Source organism: Anser brachyrhynchus (genome assembly GCF_964034855.1).
Source record: "Anser brachyrhynchus genome assembly, chromosome: 5".
NCBI classification, from domain to species: Eukaryota; Metazoa; Chordata; class Aves; order Anseriformes; family Anatidae; genus Anser; species Anser brachyrhynchus.
This window is the reverse complement of record NC_137699.1, coordinates 49172511-49192262: the sequence shown is the minus strand read 5'-3', so window position 1 is coordinate 49192262 and position 19752 is coordinate 49172511. Positions and strand designations below refer to the sequence as shown.

General features: G+C 42.5%; 2 protein-coding genes across 6 annotated transcripts in view; both read left to right on the top strand.

Annotated features, from left to right (window-relative positions):
* Window positions 1–9151, top strand: part of CCDC88C (coiled-coil domain containing 88C) — a 91816-nt gene extending 82665 nt beyond the window's left edge. For 2 of the 5 annotated variants that reach the window (XM_080596250.1, XM_080596254.1), the window contains 6 exons: window positions 1891–2073; window positions 2476–2544; window positions 3352–3420; window positions 4088–4389; window positions 5366–5581; window positions 6828–9151. In XM_080596250.1, coding sequence (XP_080452376.1) covers window positions 1891–2073; window positions 2476–2544; window positions 3352–3420; window positions 4088–4389; window positions 5366–5581; window positions 6828–7841 — 1853 coding nt within the window. In that variant the 3' untranslated portion in view covers window positions 7842–9151. The remainder of the gene's footprint in view (window positions 1–1890; window positions 2074–2475; window positions 2545–3351; window positions 3421–4087; window positions 4390–5365; window positions 5582–6827) is intronic. The other 3 variants (XM_080596253.1, XM_080596251.1, XM_080596252.1) reach the window with 3 other exon arrangements.
* Window positions 9152–9305: 154 nt separating this feature from the next.
* GPR68 (G protein-coupled receptor 68) overlaps window positions 9306–19752 on the top strand; it is a 35699-nt gene continuing 25252 nt past the window's right edge. Inside the window, exons 1-4 of the mRNA XM_080596315.1 lie at window positions 9306–9798; window positions 10193–10237; window positions 11838–11942; window positions 13586–13819. The gene's annotated coding sequence lies outside the window, so the exon portion shown is untranslated. The remainder of the gene's footprint in view (window positions 9799–10192; window positions 10238–11837; window positions 11943–13585; window positions 13820–19752) is intronic.

Sequence of the window (19752 nt, the reverse complement as noted above, 5' to 3'; positions counted from 1 at the left end):
ATGTATATTGGCTGTGGTGCATGTTATAAGTAAGTGAAATTGCTCTGCGCTTCCATATTTCCTTGCAATCACATACTTGCAGCATGTCCAGTTAAAGTGTTGAACTGATCTGCTGTTGCTATGCTTTCTACAGTGTTACAGTCCTACTAAAATGCAAACCTAACATATAAGCAGTTTCAAATCCTGGAGATTTTTCCGATATTCTGTGCAACTAAATGCTAAAAATGGCAATTTTTAAAACATCATTGTCTTCTAAATAACATATCTTTAAACGTAGAGTAAAAGCTATTGGGAAAATTATTCCCTGTGACATCTCTTGTTGTTTGCATCCTAACCTGCTATTTAGAGAGTTTTTATAAGTCCGGCTGTGAAATTCATCTTGGATTGAGCATAAAGTTAAGGTTCCTGCTGCTTCAGGCTTGAAAGATTTTTTGGAAGAGACAAGTAGGTTTGTTCTCTTGAGATTGGGAATAACTTTCATCATGGATCTGTTGCCTAGAATTCTTACTGCCTGGTAGTCACTACCTGGTGGCTTCTGAAGTGAACTTGTGGCTTCAGTCCCTGCTCTGTGTTAGAAGTGTGTGCATCCCAGGCAACGTGCTCATGGGAGAGCTCAGCACAGAAGCTGAAGGATCTGTCTCATCTCCATTCTCACTCCAAGAAGTGGCACAACCAAGGGCACTGGCAGAGAAGCCTGTTGCTGCCCGTTTTGGGGTTTGTAAGAGTGTGTTTGTCTCCAGGGCGATTAATAATTCTGGCATTTATGGAAGGTGTTAAGTGCATCTTCAAAGTCAATTAGAAATGCAGATTTTCGCTGCCAAACTTTACCCAGTAATTGCCCCATAGAAGTGCCATCAACTCCAATTCTGAGAGAAAGTGCAGGCCCTGTGCTAGGGAGCCCACACAGACTGTGGGGTACAACATCGTTTCAGAAGTAAGCTTCCAGGAATCATCTAATATGACAGTAACTTGGTCTGTTTTTCTCTAATACAGCTTTGCTGCTACTCTGTGCTTTGAACTAATTGTCTGCTGTCTCTGCAAGTTGTTGTTTTTGACCACTGCGCTCTGCTGTGTTTTCAGCGTTCAATTAGTATTAGTTAAGTATGTACTCATTAGAAATATATCGGAAACTAGAATCTTGCATAAGTAAATTCCTTAAATTTTGTTCTATCATATGGGTGCCTTAAAGTGTTACAATTATCGAAGTAACCCACCTCATCACTAGGAATGATGTCTTCAGCTTTCTGAATTAAATGATATACTAGTGGTTAGTTTTTTGTTGCTTTCATGTTACGATCCTATGAATTCCACCTAACAGGCACTGTAGCAGAGCATCGTAAGAGCAGCAGAGTTTTAACCTTGAAGAGACTGAGCTCTTGCCACAGCAAAAACTAAACCTGAAAGCAATTATCTTAGCGTGTGAATCATGATAGTTAATTTCCAAATCAACATTTTTTCTCTTTGAACAAGAGTGTGCCTTCTGTCACTCTTTCCTCATTTTATTTTATTACTGAAGTAAGTGCTTATAAAATGTACCTGCGAGGAATAATATGATGGGAATTTCACACCTCAGTTATTTTTTCTGCATTCATGTCTTTGCTCCTTTTCTTCCTCGTTTCACAGTAACTGTTGCATGTATAATATCAACCCTCCCACTGGCACTAAGCAGCCCTTGTCACTCCCACACTTTACAGAGAGCACACACGATCGAAAAACTGGTGGCAGAAATTTCCTGTTCAATACTGAAGTGTTTATGGAAAAGCTTGCAAAGCTAGCGCCTATGTTGTGCGTTTTTTGTGCCTGCTTGTCATGTTTATATGGGCAGATAAATACAAATCTCCTAGTGCTAGTCTTCATAGTCTCGTATTTATTTACCTCTCTCCCCCTCAGTGTTGGTGGACCTAAAGCAAAAGAGGAATTCCCATCATGGAGGCAGCAATGATAATGTTGAAATCTCAGCAGACTCTGTGACAAAACACGGCTGTGTGGAGCTGGGTCCCAGGACTTACTCGACCTCTGCTATTCACCTGCACACTTCCACTCCCATCTCCAGGCTCCAGAGCAGACCGAAAGGTGTGTAGTGCATTTGATCTACCAGCTCTTTGTGTAAGTCAGGCTACTTCTTAGTCCCTACCTGGGTGAAACATGGCTTCTATGGCATTCAAGTACAAAAACAGAGCCCACGTATTTTCATTCCTGCTTTATCTGCGTAACAGCAATCAGATACAGGGTTTTCTTGCTCTTTTAATGCCATCAACTTGACATTTGGATGTTAGTCAGTTGTCCCACGGTTCCCTGCCCAGTGACTCATAGCAGTGGTTGGAGGGTGGCTGCTCTTCCAGTGCTGGCTCTATAAAACCCCCTTGATCACTTCAGTCTTTCAGTCTTTTACACTGCTGAATCCATTGGAAACTGACCTGAAGGAATGACCTTCTTGTGTTCAATATTGCCTTCTAAATTTTATGTTCTTTTTAGGCTATAATTCAGAAGATAATCTATGTGAACAGTCCCCTGAGGTAGAGTTTGCAAGCACCAGACAGCATGGTAAGCTTGTAGCATACACAAATGCTCTAAACCTCTACATTAAGACATGTTTTATTGCATCCATGTGAGTTGTCCTGGAATGTTTTAGTTAAATAAACCTTATAGGATGAGGTGTAGTAATGTAAAACCGTTTGGGGAATGTGGGTCTAAATACTTTTATTTTTCTCTTGAGAAGCTTGTAATGGATGTTTTCCCAGAATAAGTTTTCAAAAATAATGCTGACATTGAGACAAATTGAGTAGCCCCAGCAACAGACTCTAATGCATGTCATACAGTTTTGCTGCCGATTTTTCTGAACAATGTTTGATTCCTTTCTTAAGCAAGTGAATCAAAAAAAAATATTACTGGGGAAAAGGGGAGCGCATGGTGAGAACAGAGGTGCAGCAGCAGCACTGTCTGCTTAAAGATTTGCATTTGCAGCCTGGTTACCAGCTCCTTCCAAAGAAACAAACTGAGAAGGAGACAGGCAACTTACTACATTAACTGACTTGTTATCTATGTTACTTTGACCACATGAACTTATTTATTATCTATGTTACTTTGTTTACAGTTGCTGTAAAAGCATATTTCTTTGTGCAAAAGATAGAAGTGAGAAAAAAATAGGTGATCCTGAACAACTTGACTTGACAAAGGAGAAGGATTTCTACTGTGTCCAGACTGTCATCCTCTGTATATTATGTTGTTAATGTTTTCCAAATGACTTAGTTGCACGGGTCCTATTTTCAGAAGGCAGACTGCAGCCAACTTTTTTAGAAAATCAACAGAACTTCAGATCTGTTTGTTATATGCTGGTTTCGTGTTTTTCAGTATCCAGGCCAAACAGTCTAGAGAGCAGTCGAAATGCGTCCAGCAGTAGTTCACCACTCAATTTGAAAGGTAAAGCTTTTACAGCTGAGTTCTAACAAACAGGAAGTGAAATTACATGAAATTGTATGCAAAATACTGTTTTCCTTCCAATTGAATTTGAAGACTGTTGTTTTGAAATTGTAATGATTGAATCTGGACATGAATCTGAATCTGGACATGGCTGTCTTGGGAATCAAAACAATTCTGGCAACAAGTATTTTTCTAAGACTGATTCTGGCAAGGGATGGTTGTTTAAGGCAGGCAGTCTAGTTTTGCTTTAGTCTGACTGGCATCATATTGTGGGAAGTAACAGGCGACTCTTTAAATTCTTTTTACAATAACAGGTCTCTGCTCTTCTTACTCTGAACACAGCTTATGTAAGTAATCGGTGCACTCAGACTTGCTAAAATTCTGAGTCCTTGAAGGATAAATGAGATCCAACGTTTTGGAAAAATCATTTTGCTATCCCACTGCCAGGTTCAAGTAGTTGTACTTGTTTAACATAGGGGCTCAAAGAATATACTGTAAGACATTTACTAGTGCTGATTTGTCAGAGTTTTGACTGCCTTGAGTTCCATGGGAGAAGACACATGCTGGCTGTTGGGAAGTGTCCCTAGATCACAAAGTTCCTACTTCAGTAACTCTACTGAAATGAGGGGAAAATGGTGACTTCAATGATATTTATGATTTTTCTCAGGTTCCTTAGATCATATCCATGGTAGAACTGAGAGCCTCAGCAGTGAAGATATGGTGCCAAGCAGAGAGGCACCAGCCTTGCTCCGAGACAACTATCCCTATCACTCCGCTTCTGCTGTCTTAGGCCCTAGCAACAGGCATGAGTCCTCCTTCCACAGGAATGGTTTGCTCTCTCATGATGTACCTCAGAAGAGTGCTCCATCTCAGTCTTACGCAGGCAGGCAACGGTCTGCCTCACCTGGCAGTGAGATGGTAACCTTGGAAGAGTTCCTGGAAGAGAGCAGCAGGCTATCCCCACCAAGTGTAAGTAGTCCTGAGGTGCTGCAAAACTGCTCAAAACTGATGCATGCAGGGGCATGAGGGTTTAGGAACACCAGGAAATACAAGAAGATCTTTGTATGTGTGGAACTTGCAGAGAGGTATCGAATCTTGCAAGCTGACAATTTGAAGAATGAACCTTTTAAAACAACTAAGCCAAGATTAACTTTTGCAGTGTTTGCTGATTTATTTTGATGCAATGGCTATGGCAGGCCATGCAAATAACTCACTGCAAGTAGTATATTTTGGACTGCTGGGACTTTTTAAAAACAAACTTTTAAGCTTTCATATTATAGCACCGATTCTGAACTCCAGCTATTCTTATTTGTAAAAGGTTGAGTTTTGTGTGATTTTCAGCTGCTAAATCCATAATTACATATGAAACCTAAAAGTAGTTTTCACCAGAAATGCAAAATATGCAGTTATTAAAACCATTTCCTAAGCTGAAAATACCATCGTTGCATTTGAGAGTGTTTTCTTTCTGAAGGAAGTTTCCAGTGCTTTCACCGTGCTTTGTGTGCTGACTGGCACTGTTCTATTGGTTCTGTGACTGCAAGAAAATGCCACGCTCTGAATGCTTGGTCAGAAATGAAATACTTGGTTTCTAGATGGCATTTGTCTGGTGCTGCTTAGACATGCTGTACAGTACTGAAGTGCTGCGGTATCGAGCATGTTAACATCTCAAGAACAATTCCCTGATAGTGTAAGTGAACAGGTATTTCTGTTCAATGAATACCTTGGTAACAGCAATGAAATCAGCAGAGCTGTACTGTTTTATGACATCAGTAAATTATAGTCCTTGAAGTTTCAGAGCATTACTTAAATGTGCTTCCTATTCACTAGTTATCCAAATAAATTTCATAGCTTTTAGGCGTGTTTAAAATTTGATTTGATTTTTTTTGTCTAACTACCTGACCATGTCTCCATTTTCATTCTTTCTGTCATCCTTGTTCCTTTTCAGCGTCGGCGCAGTTTAGATGAGAGTGAAATGATTTCATTGCACCAATTTCTGTTAGAAGCTGATGCACTGTATCCCTCTTGCTACTCCCTATGTCCTCCCCTCCATCAGGAACCTTCGCAGTCACTCGAATCGGTCCTCAGTCATTCATGTCCCGACAGCATGAGGCACAGAACAGGCAGGGGAAATAGGAGATCCACTTCACTGTATATCCCCAGGGTATCCGTTGTTCTTGCTACGAAGGCAACAGCTTCCAACTTACCCCACAGCTTTTGCTAGCATATTAATACCTATAGAAGCGTATTGTAACTCTCAGCTGTTACTTAAAAGACTAAGTTTGTGAGATCACTTGCATTACTTGCTCATAAAGTATTTCCAGTGCTTGTACATAAACACGCTTGTTTTTGAAGAACAAGTAATTCTGTGATGTTAATTTAATGTGCATAACAGCAGTTTAAAGTGAGGTAAAAATAACCTTAACATTGTAACATTTAGTTGAGCATAGAAATTTTCCAGCTGCATTTGAACTACTATCACTATTGATAGTGTTCACTTCTAGCAAATACGTTCTGTAACTGGAAGAAATGGTTGGCATTTTAATGAAGTGAATATATTAAGCTTTAACATGCTCCCTAGAGAAAAGAAATATGTTTCATGAGCTTGTTTCAGTGCATTTTTCATGAAGAGCATGTCCTTTAACTGTTCTGAGCATGCCTCCTACTAATAGTCCAGTGGCAGCTGATCAAACATCACCATTTTGATTTGCATGGACTATCCCAATGAAATATTCAATATACATTTTCTTTTACTGCCAGGTTAATTGTCTGACTTGAAATTTGCAAGCTAATTGTGGGCAAGCAATCATTTCTCAATTACTATAATGATTTTTTGGTACATTTCATTATGTTGTACATGCAGCTTTTAACATATATAATATATTGACTGGGAGAGGTGACGGAAATCAATGGAGAAGCTATGAAACTTTCTTGTAATGCTAGCATATCTCCCCAAGGTATTTTTTTTTTCTTTTTATATCCCTGATATTACAGTAGTGTGTTATCCAGAGTAACTGTATGCTGGAAAATGACAGACCATCTTTGATATCTGCTGGTACCAACGGCTGCTGTCATTCCTGTGACAGTGATGTTACAGTGATAGTGGCTGGTGTCAAAAGAGCTGCTGCCCAGGTTACTAGTGGGGTGAAATTTTCTAAGTTTATGACAATTAATCTGGCAAACAGGGCTGTCACAATTAATTATGATGAGCATGTTACTCCTTGATTTGAATTTATATCCATTGTATGCATTTGTATCTTCCGTTCCACACTTTAATATAAAATCCATGGTTTTATTTGTGTCTCTTGAAATAAGTGGGAAGGAAGATTGTCTGAAAGAAAAGCTGTGCATGATTCTTTGCTCAAGATGTGTTGTCATTAATGTAGCATGTGCATGTTTTTTCACACCAGGATACCTCCAGTAACAGAGATGATTTGCTGAGTGATTATTTTAAGAAAGCAAATGAGCCTTCAGCTACTGGGAACCTGCTGGTTCAACCGTCCAGAAAGGAGGCTGCTAAGATGCCCACTAGTCATACTTCTCCAACTGTAAAGATGGCCATTGCCAGTGAAGAAGGAAGAACGACTAAGCCTGGAAATTACATGAAGCCAAACCTCAGACAAGTCGAACCCGAGCCTCAGGCAAGCTCCCAGGGGTCCCTTAAGCTTCCTCACACACCACAGCACCAACCCGCGAGTGGCATGCGGCAAATGGCACAGCCGCAGCAGCCTGGAGCTGTGAGCAGGAGGAGTACGTCACTGAGCAGGGCGTTCAGCTTAGCCTCTGCAGACCTCCTCAGAGCCACCGGCCCAGAGACATACAGGCAGGAGAGCCCTCAGAAATCAGCAGCAGACCTGCGTGGGGGCAAGGATGCTGTCAGTCAGACTTGTAGAGCTTCTGTGCCAACAAGCTCCCAGGTGACCTTAAGAGAGAGGCCCCAGTCTGCAAAGGTGGCAGGTTCCTTGCAAAGTGTTGATTCTCGTTGTCGGCAGCTTGATGCAAGGCGCCTTTCCCTGGCCCCACCAAAAGATGAGAGGCCACTCTCCTTCCATCAGTTTTCTGCCTCACCCACTGCTTCCACCAGCAATCTGAACATGCAGCAACAGGAGCGAGTGAGCCCTGGGCAACACTACTCACCCACTCCGCACACTCCCTCTAAAGTCAAACCTAAGCCAGCCCCTCGTACTGGGGAGGTGGCCACAGTGGCCTCTGTCAGAGCTGTTTCCAGCAGCACTGAGGGAAATACTTCCCTAGGGCAAGGCCAGGGTGATGCCCTATTTACCAAGTGCCAGGGTAAGCTACCAGAAGGCAGCTGTGGGGCTATGGAGGAGCCCATGAGAGGAAGCAGCTCCAACAGCACTCCTGGGTCTCCAGACCCCCAGGGGGATCAGCAGACGGTTTGGTATGAGTATGGCTGTGTGTAACCCATGGATGCAGCTAATAGTGTTTGGCATTGCTGATACTGGGTAGCATTTGTCTTGACACTGTGCCAGGTCTTAAAAGGCGCTACCTGCATGCTGTTCTGAATGTTCTCTGGGTACTGTTTTCTAGTTGGACAAAATATGATTAAGACAAACAAGGAGCAAAACCCTAGCCCTTCTTTTGACACTGTTGTGCCTGAAACAAAGTGGAAGCCTGACCTAATCCCACAGCAAGCTTGGAGCCTGATTCTCACAGGTCCTGAGCATTCCCCACTCCAGGAGAAGCTTAGCAGGGTCCTCTGTCATTGTTGCATCATGCAACCCTTCTACCTGCATTAAAGAAGAGTTTCACAGGTCATGTATATGTGCTGAAACCAGCTCTGCTATTGATAAATAACTTAAACCATAGTGAAAAGGTCATATAAAAGCCAAACTTCTCCCCAGAAGACATAACTAGACACTTGGCTTAAAAGTAGCTTAATAGGAAAGCTGAAGATCAAAAGTGTGTGGCTTTAGCCATGGATCTGTTAAAGTCAGTTCTTCTTGCCACAGCCACATTGGTGATGCATAGAATTCAAGGGTCATATCTTAACCTTCCCCACTGGGACTGTCAAAAGACAGAGAGAAGGGTCAATGTTACCACCCCACTGCCTTCCCTATATAGCTGCAGCTCAGTGAATTTTTGACTCTGAAAGCCAAGTGGTGCTGCCTTTTGAAACTTGTTTTATCTTTTATACACACACTGGAACTAATGCAGCCTTTTCAGGGGAGATGTCATTTCAATTGTAAAGGTGGCATCTCATGTACAAAAGTGACTTGTAAGTATGTATATAAGGAGCTCAAGTATTGTATAGGAATGCTGTGTAAATTGTATTATTACATCTGTGTGCATGACAGCCCATACCCTAAGTGATAGTGGGATTCAGTCTCTTAGAAATCCCTGCTGTGTCTCCAAGAACTTTGCTCAGTATAGAAAGCAAAATAATTTTGTATACATGTGAAAGAAATATACTTTAAAAAATCTATTTATGTGCAGAGAACTTCCTTGTACGTTTCTGTCCAGGGTGTCATCAGTTGCTTATGTATATATGATCAGATGCATATCTTTATAATTTCATGTTTGTAAAGCTGTTTTTCTTGGAATAGACTAAATCCTCCCTCCTCCTCTCCCCAATAATATTTGTTTTGCTGGTTCTGATTTAATCTAGTAAAAGCTAAAACTGATTCAGCTAAGGATGTTTTTGTTATCTAGTTTGTAGTAATCCCATTCTGGAAACTACAAAATTGTTTATAATAAAGATTAAAATAAAACAGATTGTTGTACGTTTTTTTTTCTTGGAAAATATATGAGATTCATGATGTTGGATGGAGAACTGTTTGCAATAGGTTTGTGTAAGCCTCAGCATTGATTCATATCTCTGTGCAGCAGGGTTGCATTTGTTTTTACAATGCTGCCACAAAAGGCATATCAGAAATCTTTGGTTGAAGCCTTCTTATTGAAGACTTTAGTCAGACTAATCATGCAAATTAAGTGGCTGTAGAATCAGACTATTAGATTTTTAAGCTTCTCTGACCACTTCAGACAGCGCTAAGCATGCTTCCCTTTTGACCAAGTTTGTATTTGTGCAAACTGCCTCATGCTTAACTCTCAGAAAGCCTTACGAAAGTGAGAAATTACTCATCTTTGAACATGAAAGAGAATGGCAAAAGGAACTTTCTGCCTTTTCTGCTATTTAAATGCAGACCACAGTTTAGCAACAACGTTAAAATGATGTGTTATGCAGCAATTTTTTAAACTACTGAGTGTTCTTGGTCAACTGAAATTCCTTTTCCAGAAATTCGCTCTCAACTTTGATACTCAGCCAGATCACTGAAGACTGGTGTTTCTTCCTGGTTTCGGTTCCATTTTGGAGGCATGCACTTGATTGCCTGACAGGCTGGACTGCTGAAGAATTGATCTGTGAGTTGTCAGTTATTAGTAGAAGCAATTTGCTATAAATACTTATGTAACTGCATAAACCTTAATTGTGACTTTCTGAATTATTTACAGTTATTTACTTCCTCAGTTCCAGTGAGTTCAAATAAAAATATATATTTTTTAATAGAAATAAAAATACTTCTATAGTACATTTCACATATGGGATGTGTTTAAGTACAGATGTTAGAACAGAACAACTGATCTTCAGCATTAAAGCCACCTTTGGCTACTTGTTGAAGCACATAGTGCTGCGGCACTCAGGCCTTCCTGAATGCATGAATGGAAGTTATATTACAGGAGACTGTCCTGCTGTGGCATGTGCATTCGTTTTGCATTCCACTCAAGTAATTCACTGTTTTCAACTATTCTTTGATAGACTCAGTGGCTCCCAGGCCAGAGTGCCGCCATCGTGCACCATCAGGTAAGAAAATCCAGCAGGAGGGAGGGAGAGCAAGGCCTGCCTGTGTTTGAGGTGCTGGTGCTCTTTGCTTTCTTGGTGGGATAAATGGGTGTTTCTATGTCAAAGCTAATGTGGGAGAGAAGTTGGTTGTGTTAGAGTGTGATCAGGAGATCATCCTGGAGGAGCAGGCTGTGTGGTGTGAGGTGGCGGGAGCTGCCAGGAGAGGTTTCTGTGGGAGGGAGAAGTGGAAGGGGTAGAGCTGCCAGAGCCACCTCAGGCTTCTTCCTTCAAGAAGAAAAGGGGGAACAATCATGAAATAGTGACTATGGGGTGTGCTGAGCCTCAGGGAATTGGAACACCAGAGCCCCATACTGAGCACACCAGGTGTCCCAGCCCCACAGGGCCGAGTGCTGGAGGAGGCTGACACTTCCTGACCGGCTGGGCCGGGCCTGCTTGCTGCAGTTTGCTGCTAAATAATGCTGTGAATGGTTCTGGGTGTAACAATTCAATAATGTTGTCCAGTAGTGGAGTATCTCAGTTCATATATGTGGCTTGTGGATCTTGGAGATCTTGTTTTCTATTAACGGACAGATTTTTGGAGGGGATCCCACCCAGATAGGCAGCCAACAGCAGATAGGTTTCTGAGAAGGCCAGGGCCTGTGCTGTTGGCAATAGCCCCTTCTCTGCAGTGTGTTCAAACTGAAATCAGCAAATTTGTTTAATGTGAGGAAACAAATAGCACACTGCACATGACAACAGTATTTGCTTGAAGTACAAGAAACAGCTGCCGTGCAAAGTACTTGTGGGGAATCACATATTCTGCAGTGACGGAGTATCTCCTTATCAAGAAATCTGAAGTTGGATCTTTTACAGTGAAACCTTGTCATGGAAACCTTCTTCCTATCAGATGTTCTTCAGCTGTTCCACAAACTTAGGATCTAATGGTGAAGGGAACAGCTTCTCTGATTTCAGTTAATTGGGAAGGCGTCCCCGCCCATGGCAGGGGGGTTGGAATTAGATGGTCCCTTCCACCCCAAACCGTTCTGTGATTCTATGAGCATGAAATTGCCAGAAGAGAAGTAATGGAATCTACTGTGAAAATGGCTAAAGAGTACTTTATTTAGAAAAATGACATACCACTGTAAGCCATGAGGTTAGAAATCATTTCTGATCATCCAGATGTTTGGGGGCATATTAAAAGTTCAGCCAAAGGTGAATGACTTGACAGGGCACGGAAGAAATGTTGCAGAAATTGTTGGTTCCTGTGAAATAACCTATAACCTGGATGCTAATCTCTTGTCCCCTTCACAACCATTTAACAAAACCTTGTAGTGTAAAAGCCTGAACGCAGCTGCAATGAAAGCATTTGAATTGTGGTTTTGAATTTTTAGATGAAAAATTTTTTAAAAATGTAAGTTTCATGAAAAAAATTGCCTCTCTTCCCATCAGAGTTGTGGGATATCAGGTCCTGCCTGGCAGCACTGGAGATGCTCAAGGCGGAAAACTTGGGAACATTACATTACTACAAATCACCAATGCCAGGCAGAATTAACCTAGCCTAACAATGCAGTGTGAAATAGTTCCGTTTCTAAAAATAACAGATTAATTTCTCATTATGAAGGGTTGCTACACTGGAGGAATAGACTGTGCTATGAAGATCCATCTTTAACGCTGGTATTAGGGGCTGTCATGAGAACTAAGAGAGAATGGCATCAGCTGAAAAATGGTGAGAAAAATTACTATGATTTAAGAAAGTGTTGGCAGACAGGAGTTTAAGGTGACCAGGAGAAGTTCTGGAAAAGTAAATGACCTTTTTCCAGTCAAAACGATTTTTCCAAATGTAAAGGGAACAGTAGACAGCAGAGAGCTGCTATTTAAAAGGTTATTGAAGGGGAGAGCCTTTAGAAGGCTAATGTGGGCCCTAAAGACAGTGAACTATGAGCTGATGAAGTGTGACACAAAGCTGAGGTTAGTGCAGATTTAGAAGATAGTGAAGAATGCTGTTAAGGAATAATATGGCTAAGTGGGGAATGGTGGCAGGGTATCTGTGCTTACCCCTGCTCAGTCAGTGGAAGAAAGAGTTTATTGACGTCTCATCTTCTCATCTCATCTTTGTTCTTTCCTTTTCTCTCTTTTTCTCTCTTTTTTTTTCTTTTTTTTTTTGGTTGGGGGAGGGAATAGATTTCTGCTGAGAACGGGAGAATGAGAACGTGGTTATTCCACAGAAGCTAGGAACTTAAAACATGTCCAAAACAAAATACCAAATGCTATGGAAACTAATGTCAGCTCACTGTATTATTCCCAGATGCGGTTCTGATGATCAGCTCTAGTTAAAATACTTGCATATTTTTATTGAAAGATTAGAAGTGAGGATTATGTGGCTCTGATGCTGAGGTTATGCCAAAGTATGTAGTGTGTGTGTTCTTACATACCAGAATGAGAAAGAGTAAGCGTTGGCATTAGCCTGTGAAAAGCGTGTATTGCACAAAGGGATATCCTGTGGTAATCTGAAAGAAAAAGGAAAGTAAAGCTATTAGTGGAACTCATTGCTGCAGGCTATTGTGGAATCAAACAGATCAGTCTAATATCATGATGCTTTAATGCTTTTGATTTATGGTATGAAATAGTTTATGGGAGAACTAAACATCCTCTGCTTTAAAAAAAATAAAAAAAATAAATTTAAGAATAAAAATAACAACAAAAAACATTAGGTGACTTCTAAGAGGCTCCCCTTATTCTGCAACATCAGACACTGGCTATTTTCAGAGCCAGGATGGAGCTGGGCTACCTCACTGGGAACAGTGGGCACCTCTCCCTGTGAAAAGCCCAGAAATTTGCAAATCAAGGATCACCTTACCCACTTTGTTCAGTAGTTGGTATGCTCTAGAAGTGTAAGACAGATTAGTGGCAAGAAGAGCATAGTGTGTGTTTGGGAACACACTGCTAAGGAAGAGCATGAGAGTTGAAGAAGGATATTCCAGATGGGGAAGCACAGCTCCCTGAAGGACTGCTGAGGAGTCTCGAGAGACTTGCATTGGAGGGATGAGGGAGTTTTCCACAAGAAATAGGAAAGTTTGTCTGGGAAGACCGAAGTGAGCATTTTGTAGTGCTTCTAGCCTGATTGTTTTACCATTCTGCAGAGAGTTTTAAAGGTTATGGGATGTGAAAGGCTATGTTTCCTTGCTGCTTTAAATATCTCCAGCCAAAATTATCCCCTTCTTCTTAAACCCATGAAAAATGCTTCCTTGCAAATTTGAAAGAGGCTTTTTTTTTTTTTTTTTTTAATTCTAGTTATCCAAAGCCTGAAATTTGCTTGTGTGTGTGCTGAGAGCCCATAAAATACCTAATCCATAGATGCATGTGTTTCAGAGCCACTGGTTGCCCAGGGACATTCAGCTGCAGCACCTCAACCTTCTACAGAGACAGAAAACTTCCCATCAGTTTGAGAGTGTTCCTGTAGGACCCTTCTGGCTGTCTGTGAGTGAAAGTAGAAGAAACACTGAGAATCAGGGAAATGACTGTGACGAGAAAATCTTGAGAACTTTCTTTTTAGAACTGAAATTTTATCTGAAGAAGGATTGCTTGCTCAAAGCAGTGCAAAAGGCAAGTGGAGAAATAGGCAGGCACAAGCCACGTGGGATAGCCCATGTGTTGGCTTAGTTGGTATTTAACTAAAATTAAGATAAGGTTGGTAACCTTCAATTTCCTCGGTTGCTTGAATCCATTCATAGCCTTTTTGTCCATAAGTAAATGAGGCAAGAGGGCAGAATGCTTTAGAGAGCTGTATTATCAGCATTGTGTACGGGAAGAACTGTACAGCTTAGGTGCTCCATTTCCATTAGGCTTTCCAGCTCTCTACTGAAGTTGTTGTTCCACTGTGCAGACTAGTTTTAGATAATTCTGGGCAAAACAGCATTAAATCAGTATCCGATGAAGGCACTGGTATGTACGCCGCAGAGTGCAGCCTCGGTACCTTCATTGACAAGGATTTCTGCAGTTCCTACTTTTTCTTGCTTATGTTTCCTCATAGTATTTACTTGCACCTGGATAGCAGGGGCTTAAAGGAAGTGGGAAATGTCTGTCTGATGGGGAACATTATTTTTTTAATGGTTTTGCGTGCCCTTAAAACTACTTCTGCCAACAACAACCACATGAGTGCTAGCAGGAAACTCTTTGCATGAAATGTGCAAACAAAGGAGCCCTCTTGCTAGATTCTGTCCTGCAGCTCAGACAGCGCAACCAGCTACTGCAAGCTGGCCAAGCCCGTCTTATCTACAACAACTTTACTTCCTTCATGGCTTTTCTTCTCCAACACTAGAGACCTTTCTGTTCTTCAACCAGCATTATCTTTAACTATTTCCTACCCCTTAATTCACTTTTTGTAACCTGTCTTCTTACAGGTCTAGCTTCAGCTTTTCTCTTCGTTGCTAAAGGTGTTAGTCATCTGTCAGCCAGCTTTCACCTTTTTGCCACCTTTTCTTGCTGTTGTCTTTCTGTATTTCTCCACCCTCGCCAGACTTTCTTAGGCAGTCACATTCTCAAGACCTGAAGGCGATATTTATTCCTGATCCTACCTCAGTTCCTGTTCTCAGTGCTTTCTGATGCCTTCTTAGCTATTTCTCTGTCAACTGCTGTCTCGAACATTGCCCACTCTGTACTGCTTCATTCTTTTTTTGCCCAAATACTCCAGTGACATCAATTCAAGGGGCCTTTCTTCCTTCACATCCCGCTCTAGCATGCACTGCACTCACAGCCTTCTCGTCATATCTGTTCCCAACATCCTCCTGTAGCTCACTTTTATTGCTCTTTTTTGTCCTGTGTTTGTGACAATAGCCAAGTCTCGAGGCAGGAAATACACTATGTGCTGTAAACCACGGTGGGTATTTGTAGTTCAGAAGATGCATGTTTGCATGAAGTCTGGGGCCAAGTTCTTTTTGCAACTTGTTTACAAATTTCAAAATTTGCTTATTTTTAGTTATTGAGATGTCTTTCAAAAGTTTCTTTGTCAAGATGACTATAGAATTCTACTTATCTGTAGCAGGATTTCAATGTAAAATCTTAGGTTTTGAGCTAGTCTGGTAGACATTTTAGGGTCAGCAGTTGTCTTTGATGTTTAAAATTCTATGAGAATTTGTTAGCTCTTAAAAAAAAAAAACTAATGGGATGATAAATGCATTTAAGAAGGTCCATATCACTTTTTGCCTATTGAGACAATATTGTTTCTATTTAGTCTTAAGTATTTTTAACGATATGATTTTCCACATAATTTTCATTGTTTTAGAATTTCCTTCCTTGCTTATTTTGGCTTCTTTAATTGAAAAAAAGCTTTGAATTCCTGAAGCTCAGTCCTATTATCCACACGCAGCTCCCATGAACAAGGAGTCTTTTCCTTGTTTATTTAACCAGCCATATCAATGGGAACAGAGCCCCATTTGGAAGATCCTGAATTCCCTTCAGTCTCCCACCCTGTCCTATACAAGGAGCCCCTGTGAACACGTGCTTGTTCTCTTGTTATATAATCTGGCAAGTAAATCATAGTGGATACTAACAGGACTTTATTTGGATCAAATTTCACCCACTTAGTTTTGTAACCAAAATCAAGAGAAATGTTACTCACTGTGTTTAGAAGATTTAACCTGTTAGAGGCTGGAAGAAGACAGAATACTCTCAAGCAAATCTAAAACTGAATATGAGATGAAAAGCAAAAAATAAGCTAATTAGTGACCCCGGTCTGTTGTTTTTAGTGTTATCTCTTTGTAGCAATGTTTTTTCAGAGAGGGAAAAGCCAGTATCTGGAGTACTGTGTGCATTCATACTTTGACTGCCTACTGTAGTTACTGAAGACCAAGGACTTTTTCTGCCCTTGAAGTATTGGTTCAAGAACATTCAGGCCCTGTATTCCCCACGGCATTGAGGCATGGGCAGATGGGCCACCTTATGACCACAGTTCTCCTCAAGCTAAAAATCCCAGATCTGTGCTAATAGGAGGAAGAGCAGCAGCACAGTTCAAGTCCATGCGGCTCTCCATCTTGAACAACTCCTCTTACTTGCTACCAACTTTCTTTTCCATATCTGAATGAAAGTTCACACGTGCGTTTGAGGTGGGATGAGCTGGTTACTCCAGTATATCCACAATCATCCACTGGGTCCCTAACAAAGTCAGTAATTGCAAGGTCACACATCGAAGCCAGTGTGTCTTTAATAGCTTAAGAGCTGGAGAAAGGATGAATTCAGCCTCTCTACAGATAGGAAGAATAAATGCTCCAGCTTGGACTCTGGAGCAGCTGTGATGTCTATAAATGATTTCACTACCTGTCTCCTAGATTTTGATAAAACTTTTTATTTGTTCTGATAGTCTTTACATAGAAACTCCTGCGTTCTTAGTTTTCTTTGTGTTTATGCCTTTCTGGTGTTCACTGCTGTGAAAAGGAACAGGCAGAACTCTCTGGATGCCAATGTTGAGTTTCATGTCACCTCATTCTTACAGTCGTAGAATCATTTAAGTTAGAGAAGACCTGTAAGATCATCAAGTCCAACCATTAACCTAGTACTGCCAAGTCTACCAAGCCCCACATCTACACATTTTTTAAATACCTCCAGGGATGGTGACTCAACCACTTCCCTGGGCAGCCCGTTCCAATGCCTCACAACGCTTTCAATGTAGAATTTTTTCCTAATATCCAACCTAAACCTCCCCGGTACAACTTGAGACCATTTCCTCTTGTCCTATCACTTGTTGCTTGGGAAAAGAAACTGACCTCCGCCCTGCTAAAATCTCCTTTGAGGCAGTTGTAGAGAGTGATAAGGTCGCCCCTGAGCCTCCTTTTCTCTAGGCTAAACAACCCCAGCTCCCTCAGCCACTCATCATAAGACTTGTTCTCTAGACCCTTCACCAGCTTCGTTGCCCTTCTCTGGACTTGCTCGAGCACCTCGATGTCCTTCTTGTAGTGAGGGGCCCAAAACTGCACACAGTACTCAAGGTGCGGCCTCACCAGAGCTGCGTACAGGGGGACAATCGCCTCCCTGGTCCTGCTGGCCATGATATTTCTGACACAAGCAGGATGCTGTTGGCCTTCTTGGCCACCTGAGCACACTGCTGGCTCATTCAGCCAGCTATCAACCAATACCCCCACGTCCCTTTCTGCTGGGCAGCTTTCCAGCCACACTTCCCGCAGCCTGTAGCGTTGCATGAGGTTGTTGTGCCCCAAGTGCAGGACCCGGCCCTTGGCCTTGCAGAACCTCATACAGTGTGTCTCAACCCATCAGTCCAGCCTATCCAGATCCCTCTGCAGAGCCTCCTACCCTTGAGCAGACCAACACTGCTGCCCAACTTGGTGTCATCTGTGGACTTACTGAGGGTGCACTTAATCCCTTGTCCAGATCACTGATAGAGAGATATTAAAGAGAACTGGGCTCAGTACTGAGCCCTGGGATACACCACTTGTGACCGGCCTCCAACTGGATTTAACTCCTTTCACAACAACCCTTTGGGCCTCACCACCCAGCCATTTTTTCACTCAGCAAATCATACGCCCATCCAAGCCATGAGCAGCCAGCTTCTTCAGGAGAACACTGGGAAACAGTGTCAAAAACTTTACTAAAGTCTAGGTAGAGCACATCCACAGCCTTTCATCCACTAGGCAGGTCAACTTGTCATAGAAAGAGATAAGGTTCATCAAGCAGGACCTACCATTTGTAAATCCACGCTGGGATCCACGCTGGGCCTGATCACCTAGTTGCCTATTACGTGCTGCGTGATGGTACTCAGGATGATCTGCTTCATAACCTTTCCCTGTCACTGAAGTCAGACTGACAGGCCTGTAGTTTTCCAAGTCCTCCGCCTGGCCCTGTTTGTAGATGGGCATCACATTTGCTAGCCACCAGTCAGCTGGGACCTTGCTGGATAGGCAGGACTGCTGATAAATAACAAAGTGGCTTGGCGAGCACTTCTGCCAGCTCCCTCAGTACCCTTGTGTGGATCCCATCTGGCCCCATAGATTTGTGTACGTCTAAGTGGTGTAGCAGGTCACCAACCATTTCCTCTTGGATTATGAGGGCTTCATTCTGCTCCCTGTCCCTATCTACCGGGGGACTGGGTACCCAACGAACAACTGGTCTTGCAGCTAAAGACTGAGGCAAAGAAGGCAGAAAGTACCTCAGCCTTTTCCTCTTTCTTCATCACCTTGTCTCCCCTCATATCCAATAAAGGATAGAGATTCTCCTCAATCCTCTTTTTGTTGTTAATGTATTTATAGAAGCATTTTTTATTTTTTTTAATGGCAGTAGCCAGATAAAGCTCTATCTGGGCTTTGGCCCTTCTAATTTTCCCTCTTCATAGCCTCATGACATCTTCATACTCCTCTTGAGTGGCCTGCTCCTTCTTCCAAAGGTCATAAACCCTCTTATTCCTGAGTTTCTTCCGAGTTCTCTGTTCAGCCAGGCTGTTTCCTTCCCCACTGGCTTATCTTTTGGCACGTGGGGCAGCCTGCTCCTGCGGCTTCAAGATTTCCTTCTAGAAGAGTGCCCAGCCTTCCTGGACTCCCTTGTTCTTCAGGACTGCCTCCCAAGGGACTCCACCAACCCATCTCCTACACAGGACCAAGTCTGCCCTCCAGAAGTCCAAGGTGGCAGTTCTGTTAACCCCACTCCTTACTTTTACAAGAATCAAAACCTATTATTTCATGATCACTGTGCCCGAGGTGGCCTCCAGCCTCCACATCACCCACAAGTCCTTCTCTGTTCTCAAGCAAAAGGTCCGGCAGGGCACCGTCCGTTGTTGGCTCACCCACCAGCTGTGTCAGGAAGTTACCTTCTACACACTCCAGAAACCTCAGACTGTTTCCTCTCTGCTGTGTTGTATTTCCAGCAGGCATCTGGTAAGTTGAAGTCCCCTACAAGAACGAGGGCTAGCAATTGTGAGACTTGTCCCAGCTGCTTACTGAATATTTCATCTGCCCACAGACTTCCAAAAGGAAGCTAGGGGATCCCTTGAAGCCAGATGTTGAGAGGGAGGAGAGCAGGTCCTACCTGACGGACAGCTGCTGGCACAGTGGCAAGGGGAGAGATCTGAGGCCCCTTTAGGAACTAGAAGAAGGGCCTAAATGATGGAGCTTATTTGGTGTTTGTGAGATGTGTGCTGGGCTATGGCATTTTCCACCGGGAACTCTTGGAGCTGAGATCACCACGTGGGGCACATTCTGGGGATAGATGGTTGCATCCTCCCCAAGCAGCTGGAGTGCACACCACGGGGCTGTGCATCTGCCCTGCAGGAATTTTCAAAGTGAAAACTGAGACCTGTAGGAAAAGTTAAAAATAACGTGTGATGCAGTAAAGAATGGGGCAAGAAGAGAAACAAAAGAAAATAGAAGGAGGACAGATAAAGTGAAACGTGTGGGCTGCAGCTAAATATGCAGTGTTGTTCCCACTTGCGCAGGCGGCTGACGCGCAGCTCTGCCTTGTGTAGCACCCCTCAGCAGCTCAGAGCTGGGCCTGCAAAGGCTCCAGGGACAGTTCCAGGACAGAAAGAAGAGCAGTAG